A 16,748-nucleotide genomic window follows, 5' to 3' on the forward strand; every position below is an offset into this window, starting at 1 on the left:
AGCTGCCTGGTTGGAAGGACATTCTGAACCTAGGCAGGCTGAAAACATCTGGGTAGAAATGTGCATCTGGCCTCCCTGTCTGGCCCCTCCCTCAAATGTGAGGTGTCAGCATGGAGGCCTCAACAACTGCTTGGGAATGCCAGGTGTTGATGACCTTTCTCCTCCTGAAGTCTTGGACTAGCAGTTACAAAACACACAGAGGTAGAGCATCAGCGCTCATGACCCAGGGGTATTTTACCACTTTCATCTTAAATCATCAAACGTTTCTCAGTAGTGGTCACTCTGCAGCTGTCTGTGTGGGTAAAGACTGATGTCAGGAGTACAGGCCAGTGTTTCAAAGCTGTGGGTGAGCACACGCACACAGGTCTGTGTGCAAATCGTTATGGGCTTGGCCAAAAGAAGACACCAAGTCAACTAGGACCCAGCCCTGCCCAGTTCTTTACCTCTATCTGCTGCTACACATGAAATGCAGCTGTGTTGCATCAGCTGCTAATAAAGAAAACTACCACATTGAAATTCAAACTGGGAGCTGCTTACAGTCATTAGAAGTACTAAAGATTAATGCAAAATGTGGAAAATAAGCAACCTGGTATATTTATTTAAAAGTCAGTGAAGTATATGATTACTCTGTTTAGATCCATCCATTAGAGATGATTTGAAACTGCCTGTTTTTAAGTGCATAGCTGGTGGCATACATGATGAGAAGCTGGTTATATCCCAGGCTTTGGTCAGCATAGAGAATCCAGTACTGATCTGCAGAGATCTAAAACCTTGCTACTCAAAGGGTGGTCCGTGGACCACTGGCATCTGCATTACTTGGGAGCTTGTCAGAAATGGAGACTATCAAGGCCTGAGCTTGGGCCTGAATCAGAACAAGCATTTTAACAACAAGCTCCCCAGCATGTGGTAAGCCCAATGAGTCTGAGAAGTTTGAGAAGCACTGCTTTAAAGGGCCTGCATCAGGCTCAGTGCTAACCAGGAGGCTCACTGGTTGTGTCCTGGTCCTGTAAAAAATGAGAATGCTATTTGCAACAATGCATTCCACTGTCAAAGCTCCAAGGGGACACAAAAGGACACCTTGTTCTTTATTTTCCTTCTATTAAATAACTGTATAATTCAGATACTTGGAGAAAAAATAAAATGACCTAAGTTCGTGGTATCTAGATTTTCAGAAAGATGCTTGGTTTTTGGTTGTTTTAAACAGAAGACAGCAAGAGCTGAAAGTTTTGAACAAAAGAGAAGAGCAGGGGCTCTCCTTTCCAAGCCCCCCCAGGAAATGATGGACCTGCCTTTTGGAGGTTGATGGTGCTGACGTGCAGTTTCTTCATGGGTCCCGTTTCCACTGGTCCGCTAGCCAAGGCATCCCCTTGGCCACTCCGCAGCATCCGATGCTGGTAAATCAAAGGGTCCTCTTCTTCATCAGCAAGGGTGTATCCCTGCAACCAGAGATTTAGAGAACCACAAGCTGCTCCCCGTTTAGAAAACATCCTTAAACCTTGGGAGGGTCACACCTTCGGGAAGAGCCAGGATTTAGGTTACGATTCCACCTATGGACAGAATGAATCATAGGTGGGCTGTATTCCGCACTGAGACCAGTCTGTGTTGGTCACTCCTGGCCACCGACAAGCACTGACTTAGTAGTATGAGCATGCAACTGGCAAATGTGAGACAACCGTGAGTCATAAACATGACGAAGAGCTGGGCCGGCAAGGAGCTGCCGCCTGTTTTTGAAGGACCTGAGAGCCAAGGATGGTTTTTGCATTTTTTAATGATTGAAAAAAAATTGAAAGAGGATTGATATTCTGCAACATGTGAAAATTATTAGAGAATCATATTCTGGTGTCCATAAATAAAGTTTTACTGGAACGCAATCAGGCTCATTCGTTTACATATGCATACGGCTGCTTAGAGGCTGCAGTGGCAGAGCTGAGTAGTTTCATCAGAGACCACATAGCCTACAAAGCTGAAAAAACTTACCATCTTGACAGGAAAAGTTTGCCAATCTCTAGTTCAGAGCTAAAAAGCTAGATATACCCCCACTGCTAAGATTACAAGAATACCAATTGAGAAAGACAATGCAGGACTTGGAAACAGAAACAAAGCGCAGCTCACCTTGACAATCCTGCAGATGAGGACATCATAGCGCTGATGGTTGATTCGGTGTCGCACCAGAACTTTATTTACCATTGGAATGAAAATTTGGTACTATAACAAGAGAGGAAGCAGATCAGAAACCATTACTTTGGAGAGTGGGAAATAGAAAAAAGAATATTACCCCTACCACATTACAGCTACTACTTCTGGGTTTGGGACTAGCTCTGTGGTACTTTTTACCCCTTGTGCTATGATCCTCATCCCCATCACCTTCCATCTGCGTCACTGCAACAGCCTCTTATTTTAATGGTCTCTCTGCTTCCCCTCTTGGCCCACTCTATTCTTCCACACAGCACTGAGAATAATCATTTAAAAATGTTAGGTCAGATCACAGTATTCCTGTGCTCAAAATTTCCAAAGAATTCTAGCCTTGCTCAGAGTGAAAAGAAAGCCAACTATAATGGCCTACAACAGCGATGTGCAAATTTTAGTGGGCATCAGAACCACCTGGAAGGCATATGAAACCAGAGGTTGCTGGGCTCCACAGTCAGAATCGCTGGCTTGGTAGGTCTGGGGTGAGGCGTGAAAATCTGCAGTTCTAAGGAGCACCCAGCTAAGTAGATGCTAATGCTGCTTGTCCTGGGGTCACATTCTGAGGACCACTGGCCACAATACCTAGCTTCCATGCCTACCGCCAGCACAGCCTCTACGAGGTTCTCTCTATGCCCTTTTCCAAGCCCTTTCCCCGGGCTCCCTCCCCTGAAGTCACTGCCCTCCTGCTGCCCCCACCCTTCAAGCACGCTGCCATCTCGCACCTTTGCCTCTGCTAATCCTTCTGCCTGCAGCCAGCTCCCTGGCGTTGAGCCTTTCCTTTACTTAGGTCTCTGCTGAAATGTTACCTTATCAGAGAGGTCTGCCTCTAAAGAAACAGCATCTCTCCCTACTCCCTCCCATCCCTCTTATGAGATAAATTATGTCTCGTAGCTTTGCTTCATTGGAATGTAAGCTCTGTGAGAACAAGGACATCTTTCTGTTTACAGCGTTATCCCCAGAACAGCACTCAGCCCACACTGGTGGCTCAATAAATACTTGCTGAATAAAGAAGGAAAAAAAGGCACAATTCCTAGCTCTTTGTCAGTGACTGAGGCCTACAGACTAACAAGCGGAGGAGTCTGCAAAGGCAGAAGAGCGCGCGTGTCGAGGACTCCTGCCTCACCTTCTTCCCCAGCTGAAACACGAGTGAGGACAACGTGTCCATGGCTGTGGGACGGAGTTCTGGGCTCTGGTCCAGCGTTCGCACAATCGGGTGAATGATCCGAGAGGCATAGTCAGTGAAATCCAGGGACTCCGTCAGGCGGTCCACTGTCTCTAACGCTGCCCTACGACAATCGCTGACATACAGTAATTGCTAACACACAGCCCAAGGGTAAGAGAAGTGGCTGAGGGCTACCTTAACAATCAGCACCCAACGGGAAGGAATGGCTTCTGACATTATTTTGGGTACAGAGATCTAACACATATTCCTGTGGGATGGGGACAGTGAAGATTTCCATAAACCTGGTACATATCTGGACTAAACTAATGAGAGGTGAAATAACAAAAAAATAGAAAGATGGCCTGGGGACTTAAGAAAAGGGCATTTTCAACAAAACATTCAAAGCTTGATAACTGTTAGTCCTAAAGAGTAGGTGCTCACTTTCGAGATGGCAATGGAACTTCAGGGGCATCAAACAACTTCACGACAGGGGGCAATAACAAATGCAGATAGTCGTCCAGGTTGGCGCCAAACAGCTGGATTGCAGCAAGCAACTGCAGAAAGGAGAAAGGCACGGCGATGAACAAATACAGTCAGGTATCAAGGCTCTAAGTGCCTGAAGGGCGGCAGTGGTATGGATCAGTCAACATTCTTTGGGGACTCTGAAAAGCCTTTATTAAATGGCTCCGAATTACATTCTCTTGGCAGCACTTTTCCCCGTCATTTTATTTCACTTACATGTTACTTTGCTTTCTCTGAACTTATTTCAACTGGTAAGGAATCAATTGCTGGATAATAGAGAAAACTGGTATGCTAAATAAAATATTTACCAAGAATAATCCATCAAAAGAGACAAAACATAAGGATAATCAAGAGAGGATTAGAAACATTCTGTAAACCGTACACTGCACGCATCAGGTACTACAGTATTCTTTAGAGTCAGTCTTACGGACCGAGCATCCCTGTCACTCAGAACAGGGTCTCTTAGATGATCATCCAGGGACTCTGATGGACTCTGGAAATCTCTCCAGAGGATGTCCCGGGTTACTCACCTTGATGGAGACGATGCGGCCTGAGCTGTTGTCATGCATGAAGACTCGCAGCATGTGTGGGATCAGCTGGGGCAGGTAGAGCTTAAATTCACCCCCAAGAGCTACCACAATCTGCTCAATGAGAAGAATGATCGTGCTCTGGATGGAGGTGTTCATGACCCAGAATTCCTATAAAGAGGGCAGAGACAGAGGAGCAAAGTCGGGGGCCCTTCTGCTGAAATATGAACCAAGGAACTGAGACAGCCAAAACGAAGCACAAATGCAGCGAGCGTGGTCTGTGCCGTGGGACTCCTTCCTTATCCTCCTCTCCCCAGGCCTCCCTGCATCCCACGTCAGTCACGGTGAGCAACTAAACTGCATTTCCCCCAAAGCACCAGGCTACAGGGCTCCCCCGTGCTTTGGTCATGCTGCTCTCGGCTTAGAATCCCACCCCTTGCTGAGCTAAGCCCATCTGTCTTTCCAGGCCTGGCTCAAGCCTCTCTTGGCAGAAGAAGGCGCTCCTATCTCCTTCCATTATCCACTGCGGGTCCCTCTACTCTGCTCTCTTCTAGCACCTGTAATACTTAATTTTCTTTGCCGCCTTCCCTCTACTCGACTGTAGGCTGGTTAAGGGCAAGAAACCCTCCGATCCATCTCTGTCTCCCTGAATCTAGCAGAGCGCCTGGCGTATTCCAGCCACCCACACCCATCTGGCAGAATGAACGAACGACCAGGCCTGCATCACTCTAGGAGCTCTCCAGCCGTCTAGGGGTGGTCCCACTTTGGGTAGCGCCTGGGCTCTGCCAGAGGGTGACTTCAGTGTTAACAAGATTTCCTGCCCTTTTGGATTTAGACTTTGCTCAACAGCATCTGACATCTGTCCCAAACCATTCTCGGGCCTGGAGAGTGCCACAAGAGGAGCATTTTTCTACATTCATCTAATTATATCCCACATAAATTACTAAAATAAAAACTTGGCCAACTGGCTCCAGATCCTGTCTCGGTACTGCAACGCAAATTGGTCCAAGTCTCTCACTCCAGGAAAAGCTGTCATTTCAAATCAATTCAGAAAGACAGTGGCCTACTGCCTTCTTTAAAACCTCCAGAGTAGGAGACTTAATGATGGCAACATATGCTTATTAATACTCTTGGGCCCCCATTTAATGCAGAGTAGAAGTCAGTGGAAAAAAAAAAAAAGATAACTCCTCAGATGGAAGGCTTTAAAAGAAGCCTAAGGTATTTTTATTTAGAAAAAATTGTTCTTAAATCATAGTACCTTAGAAAGTAAAAATATTTCGAAAAAAATCTATACTAAAAGGTGCTGGTAAAACTTTCTTTCTCTCTGCTTGGAGAGAGGTATTCTCTTTGAAAAAGCTATTTTCTCTAGATAAAAAGCTTCGACAAAGAAACACTACAAATTTTATGGCCTCCGTGGTTTGTCTGATGTTCATTCAGTGGGACCACACTCTGCCTTCTTTAGAGAAAGCCCGCCTACCTTTCCACTGCAGGGTCATCGGGGCTCCTCACAAAGGGTTTTCTCTATGTCAAAGAAACCAGGCAGCCTCCCCAGGGATGTCGGCTGGATCACTGTTCACAAAGCCCCGAGCTCTTCCTGGGCTCGGAGGAGCTCACTAAAATGCCCAGGATCAAGAGCCAAAGAAGAGCCCTGTTGGTACCTTCTCTATCATGGAGGAAATGAAAGCTGTATTTTGCAGGTGTAAGGCTCCCAGCCTCAACCCCCTATATGTTTTGTCGTAAGTCATTTTTGGGGAATAAGTCACAGATTACTTCAGCTTCAACCCCCCCGAGCGCACTGCTTCCTCCCTCCCCGCCCCACCCCCAACTCCCTTACCACCACCCGCAGGCTCTTTAGCATCCTGCCTAACTCTTCCTGTACAGAGGCCCCTGTGGCAGGAGGCAGAGAACAGAGCAGCTTTTACTTATTTATACATATAGGAGTTTTTCAGTTCTGAGACTCATTTTCGGGGAAGTTCCGTTTTTGAAGGCAGCCACTTTCATTTTAGTCCTGCTGCTTCTTCCAAGCTAACTACAAAGGTCTGGTGTAGAAGAACAAAAATCACTGGAATAATTGTCTTCCAGTTCTTTGAGGACACAGCCATCTCTGCAAAGCAATCTCCCCAGCGGAGACACTGAAATGATAGAGAACAGTAGGAAGCAGCCTCTCACCCCCAATACAGAAAAACGATACTGCCATCAATGGGGAGTCCTTTGCACCTAGACCTGAACAGACATTTCTCCAAAGAAGATACACAGATTGCCAACAAACACATGAGAGGATGCTCAACATCACTAATCATTAGAGGAATGCAAATCAAAACTGCAATGAGATATCATCTCACATCGGTCAGAATGGCCATCATCAAAAAATCTAAAAGCAATAAATGCTGGAGAGGGTGTGGAGAAAAGGGAACACTCTTGCACGGCTGGTGGGAATGTAAATTGATGCAGCCACTATGGAGAACAGTATGGAGGTTCCTTAAAAAACTACAAATAGAACTACCATACGACCCAGCAATCCCACTACTGGGCATATACCCCTGAGAAAACCATAATTCAAAAAGAGTCATGTACCAAATGGAAGCAACCTAAGCGTCCATCATCGGATGAATGGATAAAGAAGATGTGGCAATGGCAATACAATGGAATATTACTCAGCCATAAAAAGAAACGAAATTGAGTTATTTGTAGTGAGGTGGATGGACCTAGAGTCTGTCATACAGAGTGAAGTAAGTCAGAAAGAGAAAAACAAATACAGTATGCTAACACATATATACGGAATCTAAGAAAAAAAAAAAGTCATGAAGAACCTAGGGGTAAGACAGGAATGGAGACACAGACCTACTAGAGAACGGACTTGAGGATGTGGGGAGGGGGAAGGGTAAGCTGTGACAAACTGAGAGAGTGGCATGGACATATATACACTACCAAACGTAGAATAGAGAGCTAGTGGGAAGCAGCCACACAGCACAGGGAGATCAGTTCGGTGCTTTGTGACCACCTAGAGGGGTGGGGATAGGGAGGGTGGGAGGGAGGGAGATGCAAGAGGGAAGAGATATGGGAACATGTGTATATGTATAACTGATTCACTTTGTTATAAAGCAGAAACTAACACACCATTGTAAAGCAATTATACTCCAATAAAGATGTTTAAAAAAAAAACTGGGGACGAGAGCCTCTTCTCAAACACTGTTGCAGGGACTTCCCTGGTGGTGCAGTGGTTAAGAATCCGCCTGCCAATGCAGGGGACACGGGTTCGAGCCCTGGTCCGGGGAGATCCCACATGCCATGGAGCAACTAAGCCCGTGTGCCACAACTACTAAGCCTGCGCTCTACAGCCCGCATGCCACAACTACTGAGCCCGCGTGCCAAAACTACTGAGCCCACGTGCCACAACTACTGAAGCTGTCGTGCCTAGAGCCCGTGCTCCGCAACAAGAGAAGCCACCGCAATGAAAAGCCCACGCATCACAATGAAGAGTAGCCCCAGCTCGCTGCAACTAGCGAGAGCTTGCACAGCAGCAACAAAGACCCAACGCAGCCATAAATAAATAAACTTATGTACTTAAAAAAACCACAACACTATTACAGTCAGAAGGCGGCATTTATGCTTTTGAAGGTAGCAGGGAAAAGCATCACCTTCTTCCTCAGAGCCTGACAGCAGTCCATCGTATTTAATGGCCCCAGGAAAACCCAATCCCCAATCCGCTCTTAAGGCCACGGTTTTACAGGCAGGAAGGAAGAGGACTTTTGAGAGAACAGTAAAGCACTGTTGTGATGTTAAAGTGAAACTGCTGTGCTGTGTGCGAGGCAAAGAACTCCAGTTTATTTCTGGCAGGACAATTCCTTCAGGATTTCTCCTCAGACTTTACAGCTTGAACTCTTGTACCTGGGAGCCTGTAGAGAGAGCCCCTCCACCCCCTTTCATAATCCAGTGGGATACCTTGCTCCACTTTTTATCCTCAGGTTATAACGGCTCTATGATGACCCATGAAAAAAACGTCCACATCATCCAAACCTGCTGCTGAATGCTCCTGGACCCAAACAGTGAGGAACAGGCCAAAGCATTAATTTCTACTCACTCTCATGAGTGTGACTATTTCATCCATGTAAGGCCTGATGTGGCTCTTCACAAAGGACACCAACATTCCCAGCTGCTGGAACAGAAACTGAAACAGAGAAGAGGTCAGCAAGTTGGCACCACGAAGGAGGTAGAACTCCCAGGCTTACCCCAAGTGCACGCTAATGAATAAAGACAACTATGGAATCGGTTTCTGCACCACCCTTTCTTCTGAGAATAAGCTTCAAAGAATGAGACTTAAAACCATCGGTGGTAACGGTGGTGAGGGCTGAAAAATATGTCAGTGGCTTTACTCACCAGGTGAGGCAGTTTCTGCTCAGCAGGGGCTTCGGGGCCAGACTAGCTGTTCTGAACTGTTTCTGTTACCTACTAGCTTTGTGACCTTCATTTAATCTCTCTGCACTCAGCCTCTTCTGTGGGAAAATGGGAGATAACAGTTCTTGTCTCATAGGCTTGTGGTAAGAGCTAACTGGGCTAATACCTGGAAAGCACTAGGACAGGGACACAAATACTGTTAAATGTCCAGTGAACATCATCTATCATTGAAGGATTTCTGGAGTCACTGAAAACTTAAAAATGGACATGAAATTTTTAATTAACTGTAGATGTATCTTTTGTTTATTCAGTCTTAATTCACTACCACTTACTTTCTAAAATAAATACAGCTAACTATTATGGGTATTGTGGTTCACTTATAGTAATTAACTCAATTAATTAGGTCTTAATTAATTAGTTAATTGTGTCTCTAAGAAACTGTGGGGACTTCCCTGGTGGCGCAGTGGTTAAGCATCCACCTGCCAATGCAGGGGACACGGGTTCGAGCCCTGGTCCAGGAAGAGCCCACACGCTGCAGAGCAACTAAGCCCGTGCACCACAACTACTGAGCCTGGGCTCTAGAGCCTGTAAGCCACAACTACTGAGCCCGTGTGCCACAACTACTAAAGCCCGTGCGCCTAGAGCCCATGCTCCGGAAAAAGAGAAGCCACCACAACGAGAAGCACGCACACCGCAACGAAGAGTAGCCCCCGCTCGCCGCAACTAGAGAAAGCCCGTGTGCAGCAACAAAGACCCAGTGCAGCCAAAAAAAATAATAATAAATAAAATAAATTAATTTAAAAAAAAAAGAAAGAAACTGTGAACCAAAACAGCAAGCAAATTGAGAGAGGGCTGGGATTAGGAGATTCTATTTAGGTTGGTATCTTGCAACTGTTAAGAGATGCCATTCACGAAGTAAAGTTGGGAATAAAGACGGCTTAGGTAAGAGAAATCCCAACTCCTTTCCAGGTTAAAGATGTCTTCAGGGTGTAGTTTTTATTTTGTTATGATCCTCAGATAGTGCTACATGTCAATATCAAGTCGCAAATCATACTGTAAACCTCCCTTTCCCCCTCACCCCCCCCGCAATTTTTATAGCTCTCTATGCCTTTGCTGCCCTCCATTAACAAGAATAATTTCGTACATATGTATTTTCACCCTTATCCACATTTTAAAACTTGGGTAAGTTGGGGAAAAATAAAAAGTATGTTTCAAATAGTGAGTAATGGACTTATAGAACTCATTACCTGGAGAGGTGAGACTGACAGGACACATAGGACTGGGCTCAAAGATAGTTTGGACTAATTTCTAAGGACAGGGACACCAGTGGCTTCTAAGGGGGTTAGAACCTGGTCTCACATGGCATACAGGTTCAACTCAGTAGAGCCACCCCTACCTATCTCCTGGGTACCTCCTCATGGAATCACTGCTGACAGTTTTTGTGAAATGGTCCCTACGAAAGTATATTACAGAGATCAAGGGACAGGAGACTCTAAAATACAATGGTTTTTGAGATAAATGTTTGTTATGCAGAACCTGAAAGAAGGTAGAAAATCTAAACTGGAGGAAAAGCAGGGCATCGGGGATGGCAGGTCAGGGGAAACCCTGAGACAAAAGGACAAAAGCCTCCTGATCCTTGCTGTCACTTCATATGAGGTGTCCATGGGGCAGCCTCGGTGGCTGATTCATAAGGGTCAGTGGATACACCCAGGCAGGTGCCTCATCCCCAGGGAGGGGGCCCGAGTAGCCACCTCATTTCTTCTCCCTTAGATTCTTTCACAAGCTTTTTTCTCTTTTCCCTCCTGAACATTAGTATTTTAAAAGAACACATAGCTTTGTTCCTGAAAATATGGTGGGTTAGATGCCCTCCTAAATCCCCTTGCTATGAAAAGCCTAAAAGTAATGCATAAAAGATAAACGTTGTTATTAGATTATCAGAACTGAAACTTTCACATAAAGCCAGACCTTCAAAAAGCTACATATCAAGAAAAATGGTGAAACCTCCTACCCCCAAATCTGTCCACTGGCAAAGGAGACAATGTAATCTGTGAGTCTTGATGTGAGGTCTAGGTAGGAAAAAAAAGCCTTCCTAAGAGTTTGTAATTTCAGGCCACTCTCATATGAGTTTAGGGTGTTATTTTAACTACCTGTGTGGCCTGAGAAACTCTAAGCCAAGACACTAACTAAAAGTTCTCCTAGACCACCTGGTAGAAGCAAATGCAAGCCCTCTCTGGAGAGACGTAACTTCAGAGCAGATATTCCAGTATTAACTGCTCCAGGGGAAGTCCAGCTGAATATGATGCATGATCCAAAATTGTAAAACACATAAGGACAGACTTACAGACTTGCTGTGAGTACGCCTCAGCAGAAACAATAAACAACAGAATTAGACTCATCAAAAACCTTATGTATATTGGAATTATTGGATAGAAAATATAAAGTAAACCTGTTTAAAATGCTTAAAGGAATAAGAGAATAAAAAAAATGAGTAAGGGGGCTTCCCTGGTGGCGCAGTGGTTAAGAATCTGCCTGCCAATGCAGGGGACACAGGTTCAATCCCTGGTCCGGGAAGATCCCACATGCCGCAGAGCAACTAAGTCCACGAGCCACAACTGCTGAGCCTTCGCTCTAGAGCCCGTGGGCCACAACTACTGAGCCCGTGTGCCTAGAGCCCGTGCTCCACAACAAGAGAACCCACCGCAGTAAGAAGCCCGCGCACCACAATGAAGAGGAGCCCCCGCTCGCCGCAACCAGAGAAAAGCCCGCATGCAGCAACAAAGACACAATGCAGCCAAAAATAAAATAAATAAATAAATAAAAATTTTTTAAAAATGAGTAAGGAACAAGATACTATCAAAAATACTAGGCATGTTTGAAAGAACCTAGTATAACTTTAGAAATTATAAAATGTAGTAGGAACTAAAAACTCAATGACAGGTCAAAAAGACATAGCTAAAGAATCAGTGAATAGAAAATGGATGTGAAGACATATCCAGAATACATCTCTGAGAGACAAAGATGAACAACACGGATAAGAAACTAAGAGACATTAAGGACAGAGTGAGAAGCTCTAAATGTTGAATCTAATTCTGGAAGGAAAAAATAGAAGGGTGGAATCCTCACATTCAGAAAGCCCACAAATCCCCATCAGGATAAGAAAGAGAAATGCATATCTAGACTTACAATAGTGAAACTTCAGGACAACCAAAAAAATGAGAAGATCTGAAACAGCCATAGAGAAAAGGGAGATTACATGAAAAGGAACCATAATTTCTCAACAGCAACAAAAGAAGTCAGAAAACAGTGGGATAATATCTACAGCTGAAGGAGAACCCAGAATTGTATTCTCAGCTAAATAAAGATTTTATAAGAGGGTGAAATAAAGATTTTTTTCAGATAAACAAAAACAGAGCATTTACTTTGATGGATGCTCAGAAAAAGAATTTGCCTTAGAGAGAAGGAAAATGGTCCTAGGAGGAAGCTCTGAGATAGGACACAGAAATGAAGTGGCAAAAGGGATAAATATAAAAACTGTCTGCATAAAATAACAGTAACATTTAATTTGGAGTTAAAAAAAAGTGACACTAGATAATAACATAAGAGGGAAGGGAGATATAATACTTTGATCAGTCATTCTAAGTTTTGTATATTGTTCAGGGAAAGGATGGAGACAATGACTAATTTCAGACTTTGTTAAATAAGGTATGCAAGTCAACTTTTATGGGTGAAAAAGATAAAATTGGATGCATTCCTCATACTGTACACTGGGACATATTCCAAAGAGCTCAAAGATCTAAATGTAAAAGGTGAAGCCATTTAAGTACAAGAAGAAATAGAGGTGAAAATGATGTATACACAAAGCTTTTCACTGCAGGATTATTTTAAATATCAAAGACTGGAAAAACACAGTCATCAATAGGGACTGGTCAAATAGCTGTGGCATGTTCACACAATGAAGTACCAACTGCCTCTAAAGGAATGAAGACATTCTCACTATACTGCTATGGCATGAACTCCAGGATATGCTGCTGTGAAAGTGGAAAAAAGTAAGATTCAGAAAGTTTATACTATGTTATTCTTCTAAGGAAGGAAGGTGGGGGAATATATTCCCTTATATTTTCAAAAATAAACACTGAAAAGATAAATTTAAAAACTGATAAAACTGGTTAGCTTAGGGGGAAGTGTGGTAGGCAGAATTTCGGTACCCAAAAAGGTCCATGTCCTAATCCCTAGAACCTGTGAATAAATTACTTTACATGACAAAGGGGACTTCTGCAGATGTGATTAGGGAGCAGGACTGAGATGGGGAGGTTATCCGGGTGGGCCCAATCTAATCACAGGAGTCCTTAAAAGCAGAGAACCTTTCCTGGTTATGTTCAGAGAGAAAGATTTGAGGGAAAAAGGAGAGTCAAAGAGATACAATGTTGCGGACTTTGAAGATGGAGGAAGGAGGCCAAAGAATGCAGGCAGCCTCTAGAAGCTAGAAAAAGCAAGGCAAGGGGTTCCCCCTAGAGCCTCCAGAAAGGAACACAGTCTTAATGGCACCCTGACTGTAGTTCAGTATGATCTATGCCAGACTTATGACCTAAAGAGCTGTAAGATAATCCATTTGTGTTGTTTCAAGTTACTAAATTGGTGGTGATTTGTTATAGCAGCAATAGTAAATGATAGAAGAAGGAAGAAACAAGGTATAAGAATGGGGAGGGAAGCTAGTAGTCCTTGCTGAATATATCTTATTTTATAGTTTTGACTCTTGAGTTATGCTAACGTCTTACATAACTAGAATGAAAGTTAAATTAGAAAAACTCACAAGAAATTTCTAAAAATTGAAAATAGAGAGGAACAAATGAGTTTAACTATAAACCAAGTTGGTTGCACAATCACTCAAAGAATTATTTCAAGTGCCTTCGAACACAGTATCTTGGTGTATATCCCCAAGAAGACACATCCTAAAAACAATAACAAATAGCAAAAGACCTTGAACTGCATTCAGTACTCATATTGTTAATACTAATACTGGTCATATACTATTTATATGTATACAAAAATACATATATTTTGCAAGATAAAGCAAGAAATTACGGAGACGGCAGAACCAAGGAATCAAGGTTTTCAGTGTAACAGAAAAGAGATACAAGTATAAAATCAAAGAAGTAAAAACTCTTTAATCTTAAATCTGAATTGGAAATATCAGTATTAAGTTATGTATTACTTTTTCCTTTTTAAAAATTATTACATATTTCTGGTTCTGTTCACTGAGAAGACCTAGGAACAATGACACACCAGCAGCAATGAGCACCCTAGCACACAAACTGCAGAGTCTCTAAGTTCCATCTCTCACTTGAAGAAACCATAGCTCCTTGGAAGTGGCTATGTCTAGGCTTGAGTGAAGTATACTTGCGAAGTCTGAAATAGCTTTTTTTTGCCAGAAAGAAAGAAAGTGATCAAAGACTAAGATTACTGGGCAATGTTAAAAGAACACAGAGCCAGGTTGAGTGGGATGATTAGATCATTAAAAGAAGACTGTCGGGGCCTCCCTGGTGGCGCAGTGGTTGAGAGTCCGCCTGCCGATGCAGGGGATACGGGTTCGTGCCCCGGTCCGGGAAGATCCCATATGCCGCGGAGCGGCTGGGCCCGTGAGCCATGGCCGCTGGGCCTGCGCGTCCGGAGCCTGTGCTCCGCAACGGGAGAGGCCACAACAGTGAGAGGCCCGCATACCGCAAAAAGAAAAAAAAAAAAAAAAAGAAGACTGTCTTCAATGAATAGAAACACTAGATAGATGGACAGATATCCATGAGTTGTTAATGATACTCCAAAAAATGGCAAGGGGTCGAGGGGGTGCCTGGGTTACTTTTAAGAGGTTGCAAGGGACTTGATTCATTAATCTGAAAAACTGATGAATAAAAGGAAAGAATCATGCATTTATTCTGCCTTTCCTGCACAAACTATCCATCACATTAACTAAACAGTTGATGACACAGAGTCCTTTATAGGTGATTTCTAGTTTATAAATCCAGAAGGAATAACAGAATTAGAAAACCGCCATTTTGCAGTTGCTATTCAAATAATGGTTCTCGGAAACAATTAACAATAAACGATAAAATGACTGGGAGAAAGGCTGATGGTGAACGCAGAATCACAGCACCTGAATCCTCTGGTTAACCTTCACATCACTAGAAGTGGATCATTTAGAAAATATCTGCTTATTAAATGTTGAAATAGGAAGTATATGGTACCACCTATGAAGTATTTCCTGCCGAAAGAATAGAACCTGAATCTAATCAAGCCTCTAAATTTAACCGGTTTACAAAAAAAAAACTTAAAAGACATCTTGAAGATACAATCAGCCAAATCCAGAATGGAAGATTATGTAGGACAACTGACCTGGTTTCTTCCACAAACACATGGCACGGAAAGAAAAACAGTGAGGGAAAAGGGAGAAGATACAGAAAGAGAATTAGACATGTCAACCAAATGCCATGTTATTTGGATTCTGATCTGAATAATCCAATGTAAAAAAAAATTTTAAGACAAACAAGGATATCTGAAGAAGGATTGGTATTAGATTATATTAAAGAATTTTCATTAATTTTGTAGGTGTCGTAATTGTGGTTATATAAGGAAAAAAAGAATTGAATGGTGAAATAATATGTTATCTGGAATTTGCTTTAAAATACCCCAGAAAGAAAGTGTGTGTGTGTGGGTGTGTGTGTGTTGGGGGTAGGGGGTAACAAGATGAAACCAAACTGATAAAATAATTGTTGATGAGTATGAGAATTTGATATAAATTGTCTACTATCTGTTATGGTTAAAATATTCCATTACAAAATGTTTAATGAAATTAAAGGTGGCCAAAGAGTAGAGGGCAAAAGAAAAGAAAATGAAAGCTCAATCAAGCCCAAAAAAGACAGAAAAGAAAGAAAAGAAATACACAAAGTAGGACAAAAATAAAGCACGATGTAAGATGATGGAAATCAACCTAAATTTATCAGCAATCACAATAAATGTAATTGGATTGAATGCACTGATGGAAAGACAAAGATTTTCAAATTAGATTAAAAAGATAATCTAGCTATATTATTATATAAATTATTATGAAATACCCATCTAAAGCAAAAAGTCATAAGACAGTCAAAAGTGAAAGGATAGGGCTTCTCTGGTGGCGCAGTGGTTGAGAATCTGCCTGCCAATGCAGGGGACACGGGTTCGAGCCCTGTTCTAGGAAGATCCCACATGCCACGGAGCAACTAGGCCCGTGAGCCACAATTACTGAGCCTGTGCGTCTGGAACCTGTGCTCCGCAACGAGAGGCCGCGACAGTGAGAGGCCCGCGCACCGCGATGAAGAGTGGCCCCCGCTTGCCACAATTAGAGAAAGCCCTCGCACAGAAACAAAGACCCAACACAGCCAAAAAAAAAAAAAAAAAAGTGAAAGGATAAGAAAAGACATACATCTCCAAAAAAAGCTGGTATAGCTAAATTAACATAAGGCAAAATAAATTTTAAGGTATTATTAAAGATAGAAAGGGTCATTGTAAAATGATAAAAGATTCAGTTTACCAGGAAGATATGATGATTTAAAATGTGTATGCACCTAAAAATATAATCCCCAAAATATAAAGAATTGACTAGAATTGACTACACTATGAGAAATTAATAAATCCATCATTATAAAAGGAGATTTTTATCTCACTTCTCTCAGTACTTGATAGATTAAGCAAACAAATATTAACAATACAAAATATTTGAACACAGCAAGTTCAAATCTAATGAACATATGTAAAATCTTGTGTAAAACATTAGCAAACACACCCCATTCACAAGCATAAAGGAAATATTAACCAAAAACAATCAAGCATTAGACTGTTAAGGCAGTTTTGGCACACATCAAAGAGTCAAAAACCCAAGGCAATTAAGTTAGAAACCGATATCCAAGAAAGAAATTTAAAATCCCATG

General features: G+C 42.8%; 1 protein-coding gene across 1 annotated transcript in view; it reads right to left on the reverse strand.

Moving 5' to 3' along the window:
* The window catches only part of MTOR (mechanistic target of rapamycin kinase), a 120,815-nt gene that overhangs the window by 74,988 nt on the left and 29,079 nt on the right, over positions 1–16,748 (reverse strand). The window contains exons 20-25 of the mRNA XM_082614800.1: positions 8,480–8,566; positions 4,402–4,569; positions 3,791–3,903; positions 3,311–3,473; positions 2,113–2,205; positions 1,290–1,436 (exon numbers count right to left, since the gene is read on the reverse strand). Coding sequence (XP_082470926.1) covers positions 1,290–1,436; positions 2,113–2,205; positions 3,311–3,473; positions 3,791–3,903; positions 4,402–4,569; positions 8,480–8,566 — 771 coding nt within the window. The remainder of the gene's footprint in view (positions 1–1,289; positions 1,437–2,112; positions 2,206–3,310; positions 3,474–3,790; positions 3,904–4,401; positions 4,570–8,479; positions 8,567–16,748) is intronic.

This window comes from Mesoplodon mirus, assembly GCF_964341445.2.
Source record: "Mesoplodon mirus genome assembly, chromosome: 3".
NCBI classification, from domain to species: domain Eukaryota; kingdom Metazoa; phylum Chordata; class Mammalia; order Artiodactyla; family Ziphiidae; genus Mesoplodon; species Mesoplodon mirus.